Source organism: Ailuropoda melanoleuca, chromosome 1 (assembly GCF_002007445.2).
Source record: "Ailuropoda melanoleuca isolate Jingjing chromosome 1, ASM200744v2, whole genome shotgun sequence".
Taxonomy (NCBI): domain Eukaryota; kingdom Metazoa; phylum Chordata; class Mammalia; order Carnivora; family Ursidae; genus Ailuropoda; species Ailuropoda melanoleuca.
The window spans coordinates 6,072,415-6,083,055 of NC_048218.1; the positions used below are offsets into that span (position 1 = coordinate 6,072,415).

The 10,641-nt window shown below is 48.3% G+C and overlaps 1 protein-coding gene across 1 annotated transcript; it reads right to left on the reverse strand.

Annotated features, from left to right (window-relative positions):
- Positions 1 to 3,774: 3,774 nt before the first annotated feature.
- On the reverse strand, positions 3,775 to 5,315 carry LOC117801181. The gene is made up of 2 exons (XM_034655565.1): positions 4,709 to 5,315; positions 3,775 to 4,459 (listed from the first exon to the last, which is right to left on the reverse strand). Exons 1-2 carry the CDS (start codon positions 5,187 to 5,189, stop codon positions 4,110 to 4,112), a joined length of 831 nt encoding a protein of 276 aa, XP_034511456.1. The 5' UTR covers positions 5,190 to 5,315; the 3' UTR covers positions 3,775 to 4,109.
- Positions 5,316 to 10,641: the final 5,326 nt, after the last annotated feature.

The window sequence follows — 10,641 nt, forward strand, 5'->3', positions numbered from 1 at the left end:
TGGTCCAGGACAGTCTCTCCATCTTGAGATCCTTAACTAAAGCCCATTGGCAAAGTCTCTTTTGCCAGGTAACATTAGAGATTCACAAATTCTGAGGGTTAGGATGTGGACGTCTCTGGTGAGCCATTATTCTGACTACCACAGGCACCATGTAAATAAAATCTTTAAAAAACAAAAACAAACACAAACAAAAGAAGGGGCTCCTGGGTGGCTTAGTCATTAAGCATCTGCCTTCGGCTCAGGGCGTGATCCCAGAGTCTTGGGATCAAGCCCCACATCTGGCTCCCTGCTCCGCTGGGAGCCTGCTTCTTCCTCTCCCACTCCCCCTGCTTGTGTTCCCTCTCTTGCTGGCTGTTTCTCTCTCTGTCAAATAAATAAATAAAATCTTTAAAAAACAAAAAAACCAAAAACCACAGCACCATGAAATTACTCCTTTTGTGTCTTTTNAGAGGAGCCTGATGTGGGGCTCGATCCCACAACACCGGGATCACGCCCTGAGCCGAAGGCAGACGCCCAACCGCTGTGCCACCCAGGCGCCCCCTGTGTCTTTTCTTTTAATATAAACTTTTTATTGGAGTATAACATATGCCATAAGTGTATGGCTCAGTGAATTTTTCACCAAGTGAATACATCCCAGATTATGAAAGAGAATATACCTGAATTCAAGAAGTGTCTCTCCAGTTACTATCCCCACCCTAAGGGTAACTAACCACTATCCTAACTCTTTTTTTTTTTTTTAAGATTTTATTTACTTATTTGGGGGCGCCTGGGTGGTGCAGTCATTGAGCGTCTGCCTTTGGCTCAGGGCGTGATCCCAGTGTTCTGGGATTGAGCCCCACATCAGGCTCCTCCACTAGGAGCCTGCTTCTTCCTCTCCCACTCCCCCTGCTTGTGTTCCCTCTCTCGCTGGCTGTCTCTGTCAAATAAATAAAATAAAATCTTTAAAAAAAAAGATTTTATTTACTTATTTGAGAGACAGAGAAAGCACAAGGAGGGGTGGGGAGGCGCAGAGGGAGAGGGAGAAGCAGACTCCCTGCTGAGCAAGGAGCCCGATGCAGGACTTGATCCCAGGACCCCCAGATCATCACCTGAGCTGAAGGCAGTCCTTTAACCAACTGAGCCATCCAGGCGCCCCTAAGCACTTTCCTAAACTCTAATGCCACAGGCCTGTTTGCCTGGTTTTGAATGGCATGTCAACGCAATCATACAGCACGCACTCTTTTGGGTCTGACTTCTTTGCTCAATCCTTATATTTATGAGTCCTTTATGTTGTACATTTATCTCCATTCCCAATAGTTTACCATTATTATGAATGAATTCCAATTTATTTATCCATTCTGCAGTTGATGGGTGTTTGGTTGCTTCCAGTTTGGGGCGATTATGGGTAGTTTTACTATGAACGTACTTGAACATGCCTTTCGATGAACACGTGTCCCTTTCTGTGGTGCACAGCTGAATGGCAGGACAGCTTGGCCACTGGGTACATACACATTCAGATTTAGCAGGAAGTGTGGAAGCCGCAGTCCTGCTCCACACAGATCCCTTACATTCCTTCTTTTTTTTTTAAGGTTTTATTTTTAAGTAATCTCCACACCCAATGTGGGGCTTGAACTTACAACCCTGAGATCTAGAGTTGCATACTCTACTGACTGAGCGACCCATGGATCCCTCCCATTCTAAAGCCATTCCTGAGTCCCATCCCTGGCCTCCCTGTTTTCCTGTACCCCAGTGTCCCAGGAGCTGGTGACGGAGTGAGGTCCCGTACTGAGAATCAGACAAATATATCTTGCCTCCTACATGACTTGGTTGAATTTTAAAACAATGTACTTGTGATGACCCTTGGGTTAAAATGGTGTGTTAAATAAAGGGTTATACCAAAATGACTGCATCGCAGGATCCATTCAGAAAATTGCTGCGGTGCTTTGTACCTGGTGGCAGGACAGCAAAGCCTCTAGAAGTGTCAGGAGGGAAAGAGGACCAGGAAGGTTTAAAAAAAAATCCCAGGAGATTGGCAAAAAAAAAGAGCTGCTTCCACCCAGTGAAGTATTCACTGGTTGTGGGTTGTATATTCTGCAGCCATGGGTTCTTGTGGGGAGTGAAGAAGGCTCTGGAAAGCCAAGCTTGACTGGGAGAAAGTAGGCCACGTGTCTCCTGCTTTATGCAGCTGTCAAAGTTTATGTCTGGGTTCTTTGCTGTTGAGTAAACTTTTTACCTGCGGGGTCAAACCATCCCCGTCTTAATGAGACTACCACGCAGTTAGAATACTTGGGGAGTTGCAAAATTGAGAGATTTCAAAGTGGTGGCAAAGATTTTTTTTTTTTTATAAAGATAAAAGAGAAAGCTGAAGAACATATACCCAGTAGTTCCAAAGTTACTAATTAGAAAGCATTAGTCATTTGGGACCAAGATCCTGTTCAAGGTAAACTAAGTATTTTATCTTGTCATCATGAAATTGGGTTTCTGGATTATTTACTGCAAAGTGCAAGATGTTCTCCTCTTGTATTCTGCTCTCCGCAAAGCCTTTGTAATTAAAATCTGTGGATCCTGTGACCTTTGTGAGGTTAGATTTTGGCATAGCCTGTGTTATGGGCTTGTCGCAGGAAATTGTGTCCTTTCGCCGTTGTTGTTATGGAAAATGAAGCCCCTCACAAAAATTGTAAGGAACATATCCACTTTGTGATAATTCTTGTGCTCCTGGGATTGCGTTAATTTTGTGTTATGACCTCTGTGTGAGTGGTATGAACACATGGCCTGGTCAGTATACTGGTTTGTGCTGCCTTAAAAGCCAGTTGGGTTGGAAACCAACCCATGTTTCACCCACTCAAAGCCCGGTTCTTCCAGAGTGCAGGCTGGGTCCTATGGGAAGAAGGGTTGATCACGTCTTCTGCTCTCCTGTAGCTGAAGAAATCGCGTCGGAGCCACGGCCCTGGGAGTCCTGGCCTTGGCAGGCAGGCACTCTTCAAGCTTTGGGTGCACATTCTCGCTGTTCCCTTCCCCCAGCTTTGTTTAGGCACTTCTAGGCTGCTTTGTGCTAGTCTCCCAAGACTGGCTGGCCTGGACAATACCATCTAGCCTAGATCATTGGAGGATGAGGTCAGGGTCAATCGAGTACTGCTTGCAGCCAGTACCCCCTTCCTTGGAGACCCTGAGGGAGGAAGCGGCTGGCTAAAGGCAAGATTTGGGTTTCTGGATTCTTTTTTTTTTTTTTTAAAGACTTTTATTTATTTATTCCACAGAGATAGAGACAGTCAGCGAGAGAGGGAACACAAGCAGGGGGAGTGGGAGAGGAAGATGCAGGCTCACAGCGGAAGAGCCTGATGTGGGGCTCCATCCCATAACGCCGGGATCACACCCTGAGCCGAAGGCAGACGCTTAACTGCTGTGCCACCCAGGCGCCCCAGGGATTCTGGATTCTTTTTTTTTTTTTTTTTTTTTTTAAAGATTTTATTGATTTATTTGACAGAGATAGAGACAGTCAGCGAGAGAGGGAACACAAGCAGGGGGAGTGGGAGAGGAAGAAGCAGGCTCTCAGCAGGAGCCTGACGTGGGGCTCGATCCCTGAACGCCGGGATCACGCCCTGAGCCGAAGGCAGACGCTTAACCGCTGTGCCACCCAGGCGCCCCAGGGATTCTGGATTCTTAACTCAAACATCATCTGAACTTAATTTCATTACCAATATTCATATCTGAAACCTTTGGTGCCTTTTCTTTTTTAAACTGATTATTTTGTGTTAAACAGTGGATTGTGTGTGTGTGTGTTTTTTTCCACCCTGCTCTAGATCAGACTTGCCCATAAATAAAAAAGAGGGACCAGAAAGCTCTGTCCAGCTTGCAAACAGGGAGTTATTTCTGCAGTTGGGTGTCAAATGTCATTAACGGGAAGGCCTTGTGGTAGGCGCTTAGCTATTGCATAACTGGTGACAGGGGAATAGTCCCCGGGTGAGATGACCCAGTGACCTTGGCGCACTACCTTCTTCCCCAGCCCCACCTCCTTGGACTTTCCCTCCATCCTCTGTTCTTTCTTGCAGACTTCCTCCTGGGCGTGCTGAGTTTCCCCGCACTCCCAGCAGCTCCCAGACTCACCTCCCCCCCAGGCAAGGCCCGTTTTCTCAGCCTCCTCCTTTTTGTGATCCAGGCTGTGCTTGCTTGAGGGAGAGGTGGGGGAGCCGGGAGAGTGAGCTCTCTCCTGGGAGGGGGCTCCGGCTGGCTGCCCGAGGGTATGGGGGCGCTGTGTGGCCAGGGAGGAGGCAGAGGCCGAGCCATGTCCACGGGAAAGGCAAGGCACGACAGGATGTCCCATCCCCACAGTGGTCTGGCGGTCTCCCTAAAGCAGCCTCGCTTCCTGCTCCCGAACACGCTCTTTCCACATGCCCTTCCTCTCTCCAGGCTCTGATTACTTCGCTCTGCCTTTGAGAGAATGCAGGAGGCCTTTCTTCTGTGGGGCCACTGTGGGGGGAGGCTGTGGAGAGGAAGAAAGAGTTTCTGGTCTTGACGGCTCTCTTTCTGCTGGCCCTGACGTCGGGGCCCCGTCTCCAGGGATGGCGTGAGCCAACAGGTTGTTGTGGGCTCTCCTCAGACTAAACCACCAGGCCATCCAAAAAGATTTATGAGGGAGTGTTGAGAGCATAACCATCTCGTATCTGAGGGATGGTCTAGTGGAGCAATATCTTTTTTTTAACCATCCTACAGATATTTAGTGCGTACTTACCATAAATCAGGCTTCGTCGTAGCTCCAGAGAGACATCAGAGAGCAAAAGAGACAACAAATCTCTCTGCCTGCCTTCATAAAGTGGGAGGAGACGGGCGATAAACACAAATGACGAGCACATTTTACAGCCGGTTAGGTCAAAAGTGCTGCGGAGAAAAGGGAAGCAGGCAGGACAGAAGGGAAGTAGGCGCACATGGTGAGGGTAAGTTGTGCTGTATTTAGGGTAGTCAGGGAAGGTCTCACTGAAAATGCAACCTCTAAGCCAAGACCTGTCTGAGGCGAGGAACTGAGCTATGTGGTTTTCTAGGGGAAGAATGTTCCTGGCAGAGAGAACAGCAAGTACAAAGGCCCTGAGGCAGTGGCATGCCTGGAATGTCAGAGGGCCGTCAGGGTCAGGGTGGCCAACGTGGCTGGAGCAGAGTGAGAAGAGAGAACAAGAGTGGGACAAGAGGTCACAGAAGCACCAGACAGGCCAGATCATGGAGGCCTTGTAGAACTCAGGCTTCTCCTCTGGGTCAGATGGGAGCCATCAGAGGGTTTTGAGAAAGGAGGACAGATCTGCCTTCAGTTTTAAGAGGACCCCTCTGGCTGCCTCTTGAAAATTGGCTGTTGCAGGATAAACAGAAGCAGAAAGACACTTAGGAGGCTGTTGTGCTCATCTAGGTGAGAAGTGCTCATATCCTAGATAGATTTTGAAGGTGAGCTCATCAGGGCTTACCGATGGATTACTTGCGTGATGAAGAGATAATTGGAGGACTTTTGAAAAGGACCTTAATGACTCAGGAAAGGTTCTGTGAAGCAAGGAGTTAGGGATCTAGGTAGATCCTTTTAGGCTAGAGGACCAGATGTACCGAGATAAGGAAGAAATAGGGGCGCAGAGGGAGAGAGAACAGGAGGACATGCTCTGGACTGAGTTTGAGTGCAGGCATCATCATGGAGAGCTCGAGTACCTACCAGGTACTGGACAGAAAGAGAAGGCATAATGCATTGGGATAACTAAGGAGAGTTAATGCTGCTGCTGTTTACAAGGGTGTGGGCAGAGTTACAATAAACCCGCTAGGGACTCAAAAACACGCTGGGTCCCCTCCAGCAGCTCCCATCTGACTCAGAAGAGAAGCCCAAGTCCCGAAGGGCCGGGGAGGTCGAGGTATGAAAACCGAGAAAGGGTCTCTGTATGAGGAGAGAGGGCTGTCCCACATGAACCGTGGCTTTCGTTCGAGAACCCGCAGCCACCACTAACCTGTGGCTTGGCAGGAAAGGCGCTGGGGAAATAGAAACCCACCCTCACCCTCCTTCCACTCTTCCATCTGCTGCTGGGGCCTCCTACGGCATGACCCCCTGGGAGCCAGAGGTCAGGAGAGCTCCCAGCCTGGTCAGCCAGCCTTCCCCTTCCTGCGGATGCCCCGAGGGGAAAGGGTAGAAAGCAGAGGAACCCACACAGCTTTACAAAGGAAGCCTGGAGTTTGGGTTTAGTGATAGGGAAGGAGACAGGCTTGAATGGGGAATATGTTCAGTTGTACTTCAGGAAGCGTAAAAGTAGTGATAGGATTCATTGGGTAGGAAGTCAAAGAGACCTTTGAGGAGACTTGTTGGTCACTGAGGGAATGGAGAAAAAAATAATTTTTACCTCATAGTATGGTGTTGGGAGCTGGGCATTGTTCGGAGAGCTTTACAGGCATTCTCTGAAATGCTCACAAGCAGCTCGTGCATTCTAGCTAGCTCGTAGCGTGAAATAAAACACGTAAATGGGCTTGCAGTGCCCAGGATATAGATACAGTCACCAAATATTATCTACTGTGGCTAATCCCTGTTGGAAAGATGCTTGAAACCCAAGCAGGAACGCTGAGCCGGAGAGTTGGCTCGACTCCTAAGTGGCATTCAAAGATGGACATGTTCTGATCCCAGCTCCCACGTTCCCAAGGTCTCTCTGGTCCAATCACGCTGTGTTCTCGCCAACGCCCTGAGCAACATTTCAAAAGAACAGGTGAGACTTGGACACAGACATGGGCCAATGCCTGCAACGTGGGAACACGGAGGGACGGGAGCCGGTGACAAGGGAGAGGCAGGCGTTGCGGAGGGAAGGGATAAATGTGGAAGCCATTTGCTGAAGGAGGCAGGGATGGGTAGCATTAAGGGGACAGCTGGTTGGTCTGGCTTGAAAGGGGAGGAAAGGTCCTGAGGGAAAGAGGACACTGTAGGAAATAGAGGAGGAGCCTCAGGAATCAGATGCAGGGTCTGCTAGTGACTGAGGGCTTATCAAAACCAGGTACCTTCATTCTGCTGTTTTTTGCCCACAGTCCTCTGGTAACCTATCGAGATACTGACTCTTTTGCTTCTAGGGGATTTAGCTCCCAGGAGCCCAGAAACCAAGGATTACCACGTACTGCCTGCCTTAGAGGTTTCCAATACAGTCTTTGTTGAATGAATGGAATGTTTTTGTGTGCACTTGATTTCACTTCTGTGTCCTGATTAAGCTTCGGGGTACCACTCTTCTGTAGGTCCGATGTCATCCACTTTACGTCCCTCAGAACTCTGCCGCTATGGTGTGTGCATGAGCAGCGCCTGCTGGATGAGATGAGATTCAGTTAGCGTGCGTTTGCACAAACATGCTGAGAGCAGAATTGGAATCACGTCTACAGTTTTCTTTGCGTGGTGTCCGCTGCGCACAGATCTCATTGTCACTCCTTCAAAGCTGCCCCGAACTCTGGTTTGCTCCCCATTTTCCAGATGTACTTTTCATACTTCATGCTTTCGCGACTTCTAAGCGGTCGCTTGGGAAGTCCCGCTGGATTTTTGTTTTTCCTTTTTTAAGAGTTTATATCTATAGGCGAGTCCTGAGATTTTCGAAACCTCAGTTTCCTCATGCTTAAAATGAGAACAAGAGGATCCGGTGCAGAGTTGCCTGTGATAAAGGAGATGGTGCACATCCTCCCGCATTTCCAATCTCAGCTCTCACGCACCATTGGTGTGGTCTTGTGTGAGCCAGCTCCGGTTCAGGCTCTGATTCCTCCTTTGCGAAATGTGGCAAGGGGAGTCTAAGGCAGTTGTGTCCCAGCTGGGCTTGCAGCCTGGCTCTGTGCCCTCAGGCCCTTCTGGGTCTCCCTAGGCCAGCCTCCGCTTTCTCAGCCGGGAAGTGAGCATATTAATGGCGTCTGACTAAGGATTGGTGATGTTTACCCAGGAGAGGTGTTAGCTGCCAAGGAAGAACACATTCTAGTTCTCTTGTGGTGGAGAAGGGTGACCGTGTCATAGATGTTACCACCGGCTGTTAAGATCTTCTGGCCCCTGCTTCTCTAGCAACTTTTCTAGAATTTGACTTTCCATATAGCTTGCCCATGGTGCAACTCAAGTTATTTCCATTTCCCCAAAAGCAAATCTTAGTGTTTGCATTTAGAGTGGTTTGGGTTCAACTGGCGGTGGGGGGGGCGTGTACACAAGATTTGTGCTTTGTTCGGAGACTCCTGGCAGGGCCCCCACTGTGGAGCTGCTGATGGGACAGTGTATCTCCTTTTCCAGGTGGCAGAAGTGGGAATCAAATCTGGATCTCTGTCACTTGAGAGTTGAACGGGGAACATATTCTGCCTCTTGCCAGAATCTTTGTGTTTCTCTTTCAAATCTACAAGCAGTAATTGTCATGGACATCAGAGTAGGTTGTAAAGGGACTAACTAGCAGGGCTTTTGCAAAGGAAAACTGTCCTCTCTTCTGATGCCTCATAATGGTTACCCAGCTGCCCATACAGGAATTGTAGTTTTAGACAATGACCAGTGCTTGAGATATAAATTCTTATATGTCTGGGGGGCTATCTTTTACTTTTATGATATTGTGACAAAGTGAAATATGTTGGAGCACCTGACTGGCTCAGTCGGTGAATTGTGGGACTCTTGATCTCGGCATTCTGAGTTCAAGGCCCACATTGGGTGTAGAGATTGCTTAAAGAGAAAATCTTTCAACAACAAAACCAAACCAAACAAAAAACCCAAAGTGAAATATGCAGCTCCTGGGTCAATCTTGTTAAGTTTCAATCCTCCCTTTTTTAATGTCATCACTTGCTAACGTGGGTAATCTCTAGCATCAGGTCATACTGTCCCACAAAATGCACTGCGACTTCAAACAATCAAGTTGTGCCAACTATTCATTTTAACAGATGAGCTACAGCCTGTATGTCCTATCTTAGCTGGTGGCAAAACCTGGGTCTACTAAGCCCCAAACTTGAGACTTTTGTGGCTCTTCTCATTCCTCTTCATCTTGTTGACTTAGCCTTCCATGTGTTTCTGATCCTGTCTCTGCCTCTTTGTCCTTATGTCAATTGTCCTAATGCATCTTGATCTCTTCCTTGTTTAAAGGGTCGTTTAAATGGTTTCCCTGCTTCTTGGTCCTAATACTCTCAAATCAATCCTAAAGTTAAAACAGACCCTTCTTGGCTTAGAACCTTTCGATTGCTCCCAATTTTAACTTTTTTTTTTCTTCTTCTCAATTTTAACTTCTTCGTGGGTCCCATCCAAAGTCACCCCAAATAGTCCATACTAAACTTGCGTTCCTTACACTTGAAATGTTACTCATGTCTTGGTCCTTTGTCATTCAGATGCCTGGAATCCCATTCCACACAGAAGTTGGGAAGGCTCAAACTTCTCTAACAACTCTCCCTCCCACGGGCAGGTTGATCTCTCTCTGCCTTAAATTTTATCATTATTTGCTTACATTCATTTCTCCTAAAAGACTCTGAAGTCTTTGATGGCAAAGATGTGGCTTATTCTTTCATTTTTTTGGTCTCCATCACTTGGTAATGTTTGCTGAATTAACATATAAAAAACATTACTGATGCACTTGTCTGAACATGTTTGGGTTGTTCATTCACAAACATATAGAAGAATTTTTGTTACCTGGTGTAAATAATTATAAAAACTAGCACAGACACTGTGCTTATTACCATAGGCTAGGAACACATATTAACCCCCAGGGTTGTAAATGCTCACAACCCTACGAAGTAGGCACAATTATGATTTACAGTTTACAGGTGAGGGGAAACTGAGGCTCAGAGGTTAAGGGACTTTACTCAGAGTCACACATCTGATTGTGGCACAAGACCCAGGGTCAGTCCCACCTAAACCTGAGCAGAACCACACTATGTTTAACCTCCACATGCAGTGAGGGTTATTACATTGAGTAGGAATTACAACGACAATGTATACTCCAAGGAGGGTAGGGATCTTTGCTTTGCTCAGTGCTGTTCTTTCGGGCTCAGAATAGGATGCCCTGAACGTGCTGAGTGATGAACCCAGTCAGGCCAGAAGCCTAGAACAGCAATTACAAGAGACCAAAATCCTTGTCCACTGCTCCAGTTTCGAATCCTAATTACACACGATTCCCCTCGCGTGTTCCCCCCAAATTTCCTGCTTCTCTTCCTGAGAATGGGATGCTGCCTGTCTGTACTGCCCGCTTCCTCCCACCCCCTTTCCCCATCCGGTTCCAGGCTGTTTTCCTGACTAGCGAGGTTTACATCCTCTGCGACGTACTGCATTTTCCTTAACCCTTTCTGTCTGCTGGACTGCTGGACTCTCCCAGGACTGCGGCTCGGTCTTATTTATTCATCCTTCCGCCCGGGTGGACGTTTGGCCCGTCCTCCAAGACGCAGACGGTCCGTGTGCGCGGACCCCTGGTCTCCCCCCAACTTGTGGCTTCCCCCCATCCGTCCTCCCCTCCCTGGGGAAAGCTTCGCGGGCCGACGTTCTCCTCTCTGGGGACGGCTCAACTCTCAGTTTTACGGGTCTCGCGTCCTCCAAGCGAGCGATCTTTCGTGGGGGGAAAGCACACCGGCCCCAAATGACTGTCCGAGAAATGTCCCTTCCGAGAGCCCGAAGCGGGCGCCCCCGCCAGACCTGCTGAGCGTCCCGAGCCCCGGCGGTGAGCGGCTTCACTTCGGCGGGGGCATGGG